The 14604-nt window shown below is 41.4% G+C and overlaps 1 protein-coding gene across 1 annotated transcript; it reads right to left on the bottom strand.

The window, feature by feature from the left end:
* Window positions 1-5454: 5454 nt before the first annotated feature.
* On the bottom strand, window positions 5455-13756 carry LOC145396087 (sulfotransferase 1A1-like). Its single transcript, XM_080269553.1, has 6 exons — window positions 13635-13756; window positions 12774-12975; window positions 11919-12045; window positions 9998-10164; window positions 5818-5926; window positions 5455-5567 (listed from the first exon to the last, which is right to left on the bottom strand). The coding sequence occupies exons 1-6, from the start codon at window positions 13754-13756 to the stop codon at window positions 5455-5457; spliced, it is 840 nt and encodes a 279-aa protein (XP_080125679.1).
* Between the last annotated feature and the right edge of the window lie 848 nt (window positions 13757-14604).

Raw genomic sequence — 14604 nt, 5'->3', positions numbered from 1 at the left:
TGGAATAGATACAGAAGACACAATAGTGAAAGGGCGTATAATAATTACAAACAGGCAAGAAACGACCATACAAGAATAAGGAGGGAAGCCCAAAAACAGTTTGAGGAGGATATAATAAATAAAAGTAGTGATCAACCAAAGCTGTTTTACAGCTATATCAGAAGCAAAACCAAAGTAAAAGATATAATACAATCCATTACGGACGAGGGAATCACTTATACACAAGAGAAAGATATTTGTGAAGCACTAAATAAGAATTTCCAATTAGTTTTTACAGAAGAAAAAAATTTTGAGAGGGACTATGTGGAACACGCATGTCCACACATACTACCAGATATACAAATAGCAGAAAAAGTAATATAGGAGGAGTTAAGTGGATTAGACATAGGAAAAGCAAGTGGTCCTGATGAAATTTCATGTTGGGTATTACGAGAATGTGCAAAAGAGTTAAGTAAACCATTATTTTTAATTTTCAAGAAATCCTTGAATCAAGGTAAACTACCTGATATTTGGAAAAAAACAAATATTGTCCCCTTATTCAAGAAAGGAAATAGACAAAATCCACTCAACTACCGACCAGTATCACTGACCAGTGTTGTAAGCAAGGTATTAGAAAAGCTTATAAGAAAAGCTTGGGTAAATCATCTAGAAGAACACAGTATGATAACAGAAAGATAGTTTGGTTTCAGAAAAGGAAAATCATGTGTTACTAATCTGTTGAGCTACTATGACAGAGTAACAAACACAATACAGGAAAGGGAAGGATGGGTGGACAGTATCTATTTAGATTTCAAGAAAGCTTTTGACACAGTACCACACCAAAGACTTTTATGGAAACTGTACCATCAAGGAGGAATTCGAGGCAAACTGTTTTGTTGGATGCAAGACTTTCTCATAAAAAGAGAAATGAGGACAGTACTAAGAGGAAACTACTCATCATGGAAAGAAGTGACTAGTGGAGTACCACAGGGTTCAGTGCTGGCACCAATCATGTTTTTAGTGTATATAAATGATATAAACAGTAACACTGGAAATGAGAGCTATCTGAATATGTTTGCAGATGATGCAAAAATACAAAGGAGAATTACTAGCACAGACTCCTGTAGGGAGCTACAAGAAGAATTAAATAAACTTCATGAATGGAGTAGTACATTGCAAATGGAATTCAATGTGGACAAGTGTCATGTAATCAAGTTCGGTAAAAGTGGAAAAAGACCTGATTGGGATTATAAGTTAGGAAATAAAACCCTATACACATCAGAAAGAGAGAAAGACCTAGGTGTGATTATCAATAACAGACTATCTCCGGCTGACCACATCAACGAGAAGGTACGGAACATGTATACACTACTTGCAAATATGAGAATAGCATTCACATACATAAATGAAGACATGCTAAGAAGGATAATAACATCATTCATTAGACCAACCGTGGAATATGCATCAGTAGTCTGGAGTCCTCATCTCAAAAAGCATATAGACAAGATTGAAAAAGTTCAGAGGGCCGCTACAAGATGGATACCAAGCTTAAGGGACCTAAGCTACGAAGAAAGACTAAATAAACTGAATCTACCAACACTACAGGAGAGAAGGAAAAGAGGTGACATGATAATGCTATATAAGTGCATATCAGGGACGGAGAAAATAGACATAAATGATTACTTAACATATGGAGAAGCATCAGCAAGTGGACACTGCAAAAAACTGCTTAAGAAGAGAGGTGATAAAGACGTAAGGAAATTCAGTTTCCCAAACAGAGCAATTGATCAATGGAATGCACTACCGAATGAAATAGTGTGTGCCAAAACAATTCACAAATTTAAGGATATGTACGATAAACATGGTTTAAGACACGGGACAGTACGAGCTTGACTGATTCCTGTAAAGATACAATTAGGTAAGAACAATTAGGTAAGAACACACACAATGGGAGTAGATTGTAGCACCAGTCGAGCAGAGCAGTACTCCCAAGGCGGATGGAAAGCTGATGACAGGGAGAGCTAGAGCTCCTTTTTCATCAACCATCGGGACTAGTTCCCTTTTGCTGAACCTTTTCAGTGTTTCAGTAATATAGAGAGTCAGCCAGCATACTCTTCAATACAAGTTTCTCTAACTGTTAACACCCAACTACATGCACATTACACATAAACATTTCCTTTTCAATTTAAAAAGAAAAAAATGGAGTCTAATAACCAATCCTCGGAGTCCCCTGGGGGGGTGTAGACCATAAATGCCTCCATCCTGTGACGACTCAAAGAGCTGCCTGGAAACAGTGTCTGGCTCACTTCATTTCTGCAACATTCGCGGCCTCTCCTCTAACTTTCCCTCTGTTGAGCACCATCTCTCCTCTAAACCTCACCTTCTCTTCATAACTGAGCAACAGCTGTCTGTGGCAACTGATAGCAGACCCATTTCTGTATCCTCCTACTTTCTTTAAATTCATTTCAAAGCCAAAAGTGGCTGTTGTGTATATATACGCAACCACTTCTCTTGTTCTCGTGTTCCTGAACTTGATTCTTCTGAATTCTCTACTCTGGCTTCGGCTTTCCTGTCATTCTCTGACTAAACATATCTGTGCTCTTTACTATCTACTGACTATGAAAAATTCGTCGACTATCATACTTATACGATGAAACACATGCTATCCGTTTCTCCTTTCTCTGAAATCTCCATTCTAGGAGATTTCAATGTTCACCACCACCTTTGGCTCTCCTCACCTTTCACTGATCCACCTGGTGAACAAGCCTACATTTCTTATCCTCAATGACCTAGTGCAGTTTGTACAACACCCTACGCGTATTCCTGACCGCCCTGGAGAGAGTTCCAACATACTTGACCTCTTCTTTACAACTAATCCTTCTGATTACACTGTTAATCTTTCCTCCCCATTGGGCTTCTCTGATAACAACCTTATCACCTTAACCTGTCCTACCGCTCCATTACGGCCTGTGGACCCTCCAAAGAAACGTCGGTTGTGTCACTTTCGAGCTGCTGATTGGGAGGCCCCAGACAGTACTTGTTTGATTTTCCTTGGAATGATTATTGCTTCCATGGCTGGGAGCCATCCGAGTGTGCCTCGCACATTACGGAGGTTATTCTCTCGGGCATGGAAGCATACATTCCTTTCTCATATCCTTTGACTAATGCAAGAAAGCCTTGGTTCATGCTTGTTCTAATGCTGTCCACAACAAGGAAAGGGCCTATAAAAGCTACCAGAACCAATCCACCCCTGAATCACATCTTTTTTTATGTTTCGGCCCATAATCGTGCTAAGACGGTTCTTCGTTCTGAAAAAAATAATTTCATCCGTACTAAATGCTCTCAGCTCTCCAACTCGAATTCCTCCGGCTCCTTCTGGCACCTAGCCAAAAACCTTTCTAACAACTTTGCTTCATCATCCTTCCCTCCTCTTTTCTACTCTGATAGCTCTGTAGTTATTTCATCTACTGATAAAGCAGATCTCTTTGCTCAGACTTTCTCCTCCAGTTCCACCTTAGACGATTCCGGTGCTATTCCTCCATCACTTCCCCCCTTGACTCCTCATGGCTGACGTTAAAATTTCTTCAGCTGATGTATTTTCTGCCATCACTGGCCTCATTACTAACAAGGCATATGGACCTCTGCCATCACTGGCCTCAATACTAGCAAGGCACATGGACCTGATGGGGTCCCTCCTGTTCTTCTCAAGAACTGTGCTTCTGTGCTTACACCCTGCCTAGGTAAACTCTTTCACCTTTCTCTAGCAACTTGCACCTTCCAGCTGGAAGTTTGCTCTCATTCAGCCAGTCCCAAAGAAGGGTGACCATTCCCAACCCTCTAACTATCGTCCAGTTGCTTTAACATCCTGTGTCTCAAAAGTTTTCGAGTCAATTCTTAATAGAAAAATTTTAAAGCATCTTTCCTATCACAACCTTCTTTCTGATTGTCAGTATGGGTTCCGTCAGGGATGCTCCACTGGCGATCTTACCTACCTTTCAGACTCATGGTCATCCTCCTGTCGGGACTTTGGCGAAAGCTTTGCCATTGCACTTGACGTCTCAAAGGCTTTCGATCGAGTCAAGCATAAATCTTTAATTTCCAAACTGCCCTCTAATGACTTCTATCATTCTATCCGTGCCTTTATCTATAGCTTCCTTTCTGGTCATTTTATAGCCGCTGTTGTGGACTGCCATCGTTCTTCTAAATCAGTCAACAGTGGTGTTCCTCAGGGCTCTGTCCTATCACCAGCTGACTTCCTTTTATTCATCAGTGACCGTCTAAGCTGTACATCTAACCCTATCCACTCATACGCTGATAATTCCACCCTTCACCTTTCCGTTCAGTTACCGCAACATCCATCTCAGCAGTTACTTCAGCAAACAAGGGATGAGGCTATGGCACACGATGTCTGACTTGGCTCGTATCTCTGATTAGGATAAAAATAATCTTGTTGTTTTTAATGCATCAAAGACTCAGGCCTTACACCTATCAACCCGACAAAACCTTCCACAGGAGTACCCACTGATGTTTAATAATATCCAGCTCAGCCTTGCAGTATCCTTAAACATACTTGGGATTTCATTCTCTCGGGACTTATCTTGGAAAGATCATATTACATCTCTTGTAAAATCTGCTTCCAGGAGATTAGGTGTGCTAAGTCGACTCCGTGCCTTCTTTACCCTTGCACAGTTGTTGACTTTGTACACGGGTTTTATTTGCTCCTGTGTAGAGTACAACTCTCATGTGTGGGGAGGCTCCTCACATACAGGTCTGCTCAATAAGGTACAGTCAAAGGCTTTTCGTCCCGTTAACTCTCCTCCTCTTACTGGCTCCCTTCAACCACTGTCTCTTTGCCGCACTGTTGCATCTTTATCTCTTTTCTATCACTACTTCAATGCTCATTGCTCCTCTGAACTTTCTGCTTGCATCCCTCCACCTCTACAACGGGCACATAGCACCCGTCTAGCAACAAACTCTCATCCCTTTTCTGTCCATCTCTCTAATGCAAGAGTTAACCGCTACTCCCAGTCCTTCATTTATGCAACAGGCCAACTCTGGAACTGTCTCCCTCTGTCTGTATTTCCTACTTCCTACGATCTCCAGTTTTTCAAACGCAGTGTGTCCGGGGATCTCGAAATGAACGGATCTTGACTTTGGCTCCTTTTTATTGTTTTTGTTTTTTTCTTGGAAGGAACAGTCTGTGGGCTTCTGGTCTTTGGTTCCTTCTTCCTTGCATTAAAAAAAAAAAAAATGGGTTGAATTTTGATTGCTCGGACCAGTGAACTCCGATTGAGATGGGACTTTAGCACCACCCTCACATCATCATCATCATCATTATCATCACCATCATTATTGTCATCATCATTATTATTATTATTACCATCATTATCATCATCATTATCCCTCTGAGTCAACAGTTTAAATATGTTCCCAACGGAGTTCATTTGGCCGCGTTTCATTTCTCATGTTGCCGCCTCAATTTCCGTAGTTGAACGTAATATCTGTATCTTTTGTGTTCTCCTCGATCCACTTGTTCACTTTGGCGTCCAGTTCTGGGCTGAAAAAGTTCTTCCAGTCGCCGACTTGACCTGAAAATTATTTATAGTTTTAATATCAGTGAGTCGTTAATGTGTCGTTATTTATGGTTAGAGGACTGGGAGGCTGAGGTGTGTGTTTACCTTTTTCTAGTAAACATCATCTCACTCTCCAGCAGATCTCTTTAAAGTTGTAGGAGTGACCCAGTTTCGTCAGATAGAAACACATTAACTCAAGTGTAAATGGTGTGTTAGATGCTTACAAAATACAGGAACTATACAGGAACAATCCACGTTCACACACCTTTCCTGATAAGCACCGGCTCGTCCTGATGTAGCTCCGTCTTATTCTCGGGCGTGTCCAGCGGGTCACCTCGGGATTTCATGGCAGAGAAAGAAGTGTATTTGGCAATCTGTTGAAAGAGTACAGGGTAGTTCATATATTTCCCTCAACTGGCAGGTTCTCGTGTGTTGCTGGGACGGCATGAACAGTATTACCAATGTGTATTGAACATAGTTTTCTTCCCAAAGCATTTTTTTAAAATGTTTATTGAGTATTTTCGTGGCGCCTGGAGAGGAGCTCCTTCATGTGATGGCACTCATATGTCCGGGCGGCGGAGCTGCCCAGCTATACTCAATTCCCTCAGTCCCCTCCCTATCCCCCGAAAGGAGTATGGTAGACTGCAGGAGGGCAACTTCAAACTGCATTCCACAGGGTTCACGTTCAGATGAGCTTTGGGTCGCAGCTACTGCCACGTCAACTACTGGTGAATATTTTCCTACGTACAGTCAGATATTAAAGTCCGTTCGACTCTTCTGCCACTGTTTCACCTCTGGATTCATTTTTTTTTTTTCTTTTTTTTTTTGTGTGTCCGACTTCTGGGCACAGGCTTCACAGCCTGCTCTCAGTGCCCAGTAGTCCTCCTACATACCATACACCTCTCTACATGTCACCACTTCGGCGCTAACACCCACCGTCCATATTGAATACATGCTAGGGCTGTCTCATACAGGACTGGTGTATTGGTATTAGCGGGGGTATTTTTACGACATGTCGGCGGGTTATCTGGTAGATCAGGAAAGTCTGCCCCAGCCGGGATTCGAACCTGGGTCCATCAGGACTGCAGGCCGCCTCTCTTGATGTTTGACTGTGACGTATTCAACTGAGCTTGAGGTTAGAGCTTGAATACTTTATTTTCGCTTAAGTTTCGGGCTACACAGAACACAAACGTTAGAGTTAATAAAGAATTCAAGCTTTAGCCTGTCTCTCTTTCCCACGCAATATTTCCACTTGTAGTAATGGAGCATCTACACTTCTTTATCTTCCATTTTTCCCCACTTTTATATGGAGGTCGATGTGTTCGAAAACATCGCCATACAACTCAGTCCTGTTCCATTTCCCCAGTCAGCTCCTTTTCTCTCACATCTTCATTCACTCAATCCATCCACCTCCTCTACGGCCTTCCCCCTTCCTCCTTCCTTGTACTTCCATTTCCCCTACCCTCCTCCCAGCGTAATTTTCATCCCTTCTCATCACATGACCATACCAATTTAATCTTTCCTCAACCTTCCTGAATACCTCACCCACGTTCACTGTCCATCTGATTGTCTCCTTTCCAATCCTGTCCAACTTCTCATTCCCGCTACAACCAACTTTTTTCCTCCTGCGCTATCTTCACTGCCCACGTTTCAGCCCCATACATCAAAGCAAGTCTCATGTCGTTTCATATACCTTACTGTTGAGCCTCATATTAATTCTTCTATCACACCGCACTACTGATGCCCTCCTCCAATTTCCCCATCTGTGGGTGATCATCTATACAGCCATAAGCATACTTTCCCCGGCGATCCTCTGCCAGTATTGTGTTACCGTCTTTATTTCCCATTCCTCCACGAACAATGGAGAGTATCCTACCCTCTATTGCACTTCTGTTGTGTGCTTCATATTGCTGTCACATAAAAATAGGTCACAACGCCTTCCACTGCCACAAGCGGCGGAGAAATGTCGACAAACTTATTCACAAGCCTGTATCTTAACCACTACGTCTCATCCAAACATATACAAATCCAGCGTTGATAAGGAGTCAGGAGAAGCGAACGTACTTTTGTGTGTGACTGTATATCGATCGCATGGGTGAATATTTCTGGAACAAATAATTTCCCAGCGTCAAGCAGTAAATCACCTGGCTGTTGGTAAGGGGAAAAATTCGTCCCTTGTAAACTATCAGTGCGAAAGCAAATACTGGTGCATTAGCCACCTAATTATGAATAAGGGTGGAGAGAGAGAGAGAGAGAGAGAGACAGAGACAGACAGACAGACAGACAGAGACAGAGAGAGAGAATGCAGTCGAATACGTAAGTTAATGGCAAGTGAGAAAGTTGGTAATGAAAGAATGGAACAAATATATCGGAGTAAAGTCTATGGTAGTCAAACAAAGGAGCGAAGTCGGACACTTATTTTCTTCCAGGAAGGTCTAGGTTAGGTTAGTTTGTTAGGCTTAGAATGGACATTTTTTTTCCAGGTAATTTTAGGTTGGGTTAGACTTAGGATTAAGATGGGTTAAGGCAAGTAAGAGCGATCAGGGCCGGATCCAGCACTCTGAATTAGGGGGATGGAATTCCTGGAGAAGTATGTTTGAATTCTTGCTTGCTCATTGCCATAATCCTCAAAAATTATTACCAAATCGTTCGTTTTATTGTAATAATTCTATAACAACAGTTACACAGGATATTCATGGCAAATTTCTCGGTAAGTACTATTGTCCTTTTATTAGTTGTACACTTACTGGTCTGCCGAAAATAGGGGAAAGGAAGGACTACACGCCCACGCCTAAATCCGTGTCTGGTGATCATCCTGGGAGAAGAAAACTCAGACTTCGGTGCTGATAATATGGCTTACAGGACGGAAACACAGGATGGTCCATATATACCTCTCCTTCTTCATTCTACCAGGCGATTATTAGTGCGTTGCGGTGACGGCCCAGTCTGCGTGATGATTGTCTACACTGCGTCACTTATTCATTTCCTACTCCCACGGCCACATCCACGCCCATACCAGCAAACTGAGCCGTAAGTTCTATTCTGTGTGTCGGGCACTGTACTTGGGCTACCAAATCCAAAGCTAGGCTACATACCTTACATTGCTAGACTTACTCTAAACACGATATTGACGCTAAATACAAAATATCAAGAAAATCATAGAAAAATACAAAATCTCCAGTGGCTCAGTCAGTAGAGAGATGGCTAGTAGTCCTGCCGGACCCAGGTTCAAATCCCCGCTGGGGCAGGGAACAGTTTAGATTTATATTTCATAAAATCAGACTTTATTGATCTACCAGAAGACCCGCCGACATGTAAAAATACCCCCGCTAATACCAATACACCAGTCCTGTATGAGACAGCCCTAGCATGTATTCAGTAAGGACGGTGGGTGTTAGCGCCGCAGTGGTGACATGTAGAGGTGTATGGTATGTAGGAGGACTACTGGTCCTTGGTAGCAGGCTGTGAAGCCTATGCCCAGAGTCGGACACAACAAAAAAAAAAAAAAAAATCACCGACACTGAAAAAAAAAGAAAAACGGAAAAGACAAACTATAATAACGTTATATTTTTTGCCGCTAGGCTATCGAAATTGCCGCTAAATGGAAGCAAAATTCTCTAGAAGTAGAGCAGCAAAACGCAAAACTGGCAACACTACAGTAAACAAGAAACATCATTCAGAGAGTGCATACCGCCGCTAGCACCCGTACCAGAAAACTCAGATCACCACCAAAATTTAAGCAGCTCTTCCAAGTCCCATGGTCCACATATCCACAAAATTTAGGTGAAATCCATCAATATATATATATAGATAGATAGATAGATAGATAGATACAGTATACAGATATATATATATATATATATATATATATATATATATATATATATATATATATATATATATATATATGTATGTATTAGATATCTTGTGGATAAACAGAGAAAACAGGGGTGAATACATGCCCTCCTGAAACTTTGTTGACAAGGAGAGCAATGAAGTGGGCTAGATGGCAATTTTAGGCCAAGTTAGAGTTGTAACCAAGTAGTAAACAAGGAGACTCACATCTACTTCATAACCATGGGTCATCAAATTCTCGCAACCACGACATAGTATTCTAGTTCTGATAGTGGCCCAGTTCCGTCAAACGAAAGCAAACCGTCTATAGTGTGTAACTGACCAGCCCCTCCCCCCCCAAAAAAAAAAAAGTGAAGGATAGAAATTGATAACTCTGAATGAGCCGTCCTCGCAACACACAATAAATCCAAGCGGTAAGGAGTAAGAGCGTCATATATGGGTCCATCCTGTATATATTGGATAATCATGTGGTCATACCTTGTCCCTCTCTAATACTGATGCCAGTGATATGTAAAATAAATCGCTAAGGAAGAGGTGTTATGAAATTTCGAAAAAAAAAAAAAAACATTCTGGCTATACTGTATACTCACGTTCTCCAGCTGCTGCTTCGTCAGGTTGGTGCCGATGAAGGTGTTAACACGCCTCAGCTCCTTCATAATGTCCGCCTTCATGTCCTCATAGAAGACGAAGAGCATGTTTGGATGGTGGCGCTGCTGCCACGCCTGCTTCACATACGGCCAGAACGGCATGTACACAACTGACGAAAGGGAAAAAAGAAGCTTCGGATTAATGCCTGTCGACTGTGCAAAGGATCATAAAAGGGAGATCAACACAGCCGCAGCCGCTCGTCAAGACCCTACTCATTCGGGTAAACCTAATTAGGCATTGTGGAAACTAACTTCCCTCGACGTTTAAAAATCACCTTACACCTTGCATACTCGCTCATGACTAGAAAAGCGAGTTAAAAATTCGAATATTTTCAGAGTTATGGTTTTTGCTCATGCGCATTTTAGAGATCAGGCGACTGCGGCTTTGGACTTAGTAATTGAGGCAGGATATCAATTTTAACTAACAATCTCCCCTTAAAGATATGAAGCGCATTTTTTGGTGACGCCTTTGCTTATACGCTCCCCTAACCTAACATGGGGACAGACTGACACAAAGAATGCGAGTTTATTAAATCTGAGGGGTGTGTGTTTATAAGAATCCTAACCAATTTTTACAACAAACAAGTATACATAACAGTTATAATCACTGATTCTTTTGTATTTGCTCTAGTAAGGATGTGAAATGTGTGATGGATATCAGAGTGAAGGAAAGGGTTTACTGTATACAAGCAGCCTTATACACAGTTTAAACCTGATATTTACTCTGATCTGACTGCGAAGTAACTGAGTAGCTGGATGAGTGGCGAAACAAAGTATAAACAAGCAATATTATGCACAATTTAAACTTAATGTTTACTCTAATTTGATTCTCAAGTGCTTGGGCTGAATGAGTAAATGAAAATGCATAGCGAAGCAGTCTTATACAAACTCAAAAATATTCACCTTGTTTTATTGTAAAGTGATAATGTATAAACAACCGAAGACAAAAATATTATTACGCAATCTTATACACAACTCAGGTTTAACTTTCGCTGTTTTGATTGTAATTTTTTTTTTTTCCTCCCCTGTATGAGAGAAGACAAAAATATGAAAACGTAGTCTTATGCACCAGTTAGGTTAGCACATTCCTCTTGACCGAGACATCACTGGAATATATTTATTATGGATGGTGGGTATTAGCTGCCAAGGGGTGATCTGAGGAGGTGTGTGGCACGTAGGAAGAATGATGGGCTCAGAAGTAGCCACACAAAACACTACCCTTTATGATCCTTGCCATATGCAGCGGTACCTTGTTGCTCTCAAATTCCGGGTTTTGCAGCCACTCTAATGGACTGCATGAATCTTTCACCGGTGGTATTCATGTGAAAGTTCATTCTTTACCATATGAAGGATTAACTTGCATTTTTTCCTGTCACTCTTCCTCACCATCTAATGAGATAGTGACTTTTTTTTTTTTTCAGAATGCTTTTTTTTTTTTTAAGAATATGCCAATTTCCTGAGGGCTGTATCAAATTTGTGATGATGGAAGTAAATAATTCATTTCTAAGACCAATTTCAACTATACCTATTGCACGGCTATAATCCTGTAAATGAAGTTTGCTCTATGGCTCAGACATTTTTTTTTTTTTTTTTTTTTTCGTCACTCTGACCTTGAGGTTGAACTGAGCGTGTCGACCACAAAGATGAGGGGACTTTGTCAGCTGGAGAAGTTTCACTGGATAGTTCATTCGTCAAAATCAGTCCTTAATTGTGCCTGGTAGAGCATGAGCGAACGGACGGATGGACAAAGCAATAGATGGAAGACTATCTGGTTTAGTCACCCAAGGTCCTCGACTTCTTTTTCGGGAATCATATGGAAGAACGAAGAGAGAGAGAGAGAGTACAAAAGCGATACTGTTCTAACCATCATCCTTCATGCAGTCGTTAATGTACTCATCAAGGGTGCCTGAGAATTTGTATAGTTTCAAAACCCGGCCGTAATGGTAAAAGGAGACCAGAACGTCCTTGGGGTTCCTGGCCACGTATACAACCTGTGGGATAAAGGAGAGAGGCAGATAAAGCACGGTAATATGGGACAGAGTACTGCAAAGTAGGATAACGTATGAGAGTAGAGTGTACCCTGAGTTGCTTCCTACCTATAGAACATGTAGATTAATGTAGGAGAAATGAGAGTGGAAGATAAAGCAAGGTAAATTGGGATAGAGTAATATAAAGCAGAATAAAATTTGAGATCAAGGAGCAGTCCATACAGAATCTGGTGAGGAATGTTCCAGTTTTCTTCCACTAAACTTTACTTTATCGAGGACGCCATGACGATGATATTGCCAGGTAAATATTATTGTTATATTTTTTCCTTCACCAAAATTACCCTTCTCAAGGAAACCATAATAATAATAATGATGATGACGATGATGATGATGATCATGATGGGTGGCAGATTACTATTATTCCAATATATATATTTTTTCTTTCACCAACCTTGGCCTGTTCGAGAAAGGCACGATGATGATGATGATGATGATGTAGACAACGACGATGATGATGACGATGACGATGATGATGATGATAATGATGATGATGATAATAATGATGATGTTGGCAACGACGATGATGACAATGATGATGATGATGATGAAGATAATGATGATAATGATGATGATAATAGTAATGATGATGATGTAGACAACGACGACGACGACGACGATGATGATGATGATGATGATGATGATGATTACGATTATGATGATGCTACACTCACCTTTGCTTTATCCAGGAGTCCAGGCGTCATAAGGCATAGGGGCAAATGCGACTTAAACACCCTCCTTCCTTCCATCTTGTTCAGTATCTCAAGAAACATCCCGTCCTTGGGGTCCTTCTCCGGAACCACTTTTCGGAACAGGGCCTCGAAGGCTGAAACCTCCATGTTGTCTATTTCCTCCCCGTCGTGTAGCATATCCTGGCTACAAAGTTAATATATTTCAGATTTCGTAAAAGTATTTCCTTAGTGGTATAATCTGGATAGTACTGCCCCACCCATTCTCTCTCTCTTTCTCTCTCTCTCTCTCTCTCTCTCTCTCTCTCTCTCTCTCTCCATGTCCTGACGGGAAAATTAATATAAAGGAGATTCCTTAACACCTCTACTTTAGCGATTTATTCTGCGTCATACACCTCAGTATTACACCAGCCCTTGCAAAGCCAGAGAGGATATCATGTTTTTAAGTGTGTGTGTGTGTGTGTGTGTGTGTGTGTGTGTGTGTGTGTGTGTGTGTGTGTGTGTGTGTGTGTACAAAATAGCTCAGATTTATCCGATTTTGCCCCAGCTTGGCGGAAGGGTTGAGGATCAGGCAAGCATAACATGTCTATTTTTAGAGCAGTCAAAGGTCAAGGTCACAGGAGAGAGTCAAATTTTAAACCCTTTATCTGACTTGGGGTTATTGCTTAATGCAGCATAAATCGCCACGAAAAATGTCTTAACTCAAAGTCAAATTTCCGAACCTTTTTCTTTTGGGGAGTTGTTGTTTCACGTGCAAAATAGATCGCTAAGAAAGATGTGTTGTGACTCTTGCTTAATGTGAAGAATAAATTGCTAAGAAAGGTGTGTTACGACCCGTTGCCTCACCTGATATCCGGAGCCCGTAAAAGAATCGGTGTCTTGGCCTGGGGGTTGTCAAAGTTGGGGTTGTGAATCATGTTCCACAGAATCTCCTGCATCCACGTTGACCCACATTTTGGGAACGCCATAAGTGTCACGTCGTCAGGCCGGTACTGTCAGAGCAAAGGGATGATGAAGACGATAGTAGTAGTAGTAGTAGTAACGAACTCTGTAACCCTCCTGTGGACAGTGACTAGTCTCCACCAAATGTTCCAATGACCTTGCCCCCATTGAGGAGACTTGGATTTTTTCCATTAGCACTGGCCCATACCAGGACACATAATCTTGGCCATTCAGATTCCTTCCACAGGTCGCATTGAAATCTCCAGCAGAGACGACCAGCATATCTCGTTCACAACATAATACTGATATGACTCTTTCTGATATGCCCTTCCACTGCACATAAAGGATTTGGATTTTTTTCTATCAGCAATTGCCCATGCCAGGACACATAACCTGGTCCCTTCAGATTCCTTGCACAGTCTCCAGTTCTCATGGAATCGTTGCGATATTCTGAAGCAGGAATAATAATAATACCAGTGAAAACAATAGTCTAGATCTATGTAATAGGTTGACACTAATGAGAAATAAATAAAAGTTGTGAATCATTGTGCACAGACTCTCCTGCCTCCACATAATGCCAGATTTGGGGGGCGTCATAAATATCTCATCGTCTGGTTTGTACTGTGAGGGCAAAAAATGCTTATATTTATGCCTATCGACTGCACGAGGGTCATAGCCACAGAATCTGCATCCATGTTGTTCTGTTGGTACTGTGAGGCTGATGATGTTAGTAATATGCATTGTTTTTTTGTTTTTTTGTTTTTTTTTAAGGTAGAAGAAACTAAAGTCTGGAAGTTCATAAGAGTGTTCCCTCCGAAACATTAATAACAAAAAACAATGCCAAAGCACAGCATACTCGTCCCCGGCAGTCATT

The sequence above is a fragment of the Coenobita brevimanus genome, chromosome 34, assembly GCF_032717465.1.
Source record: "Coenobita brevimanus isolate Jiangsu-jjx chromosome 34, ASM3271746v2, whole genome shotgun sequence".
NCBI classification, from domain to species: Eukaryota; Metazoa; Arthropoda; class Malacostraca; order Decapoda; family Coenobitidae; genus Coenobita; species Coenobita brevimanus.
Note: the sequence above shows the minus strand (reverse complement) of the source record. Positions and strands in the feature narration are given on the sequence as shown.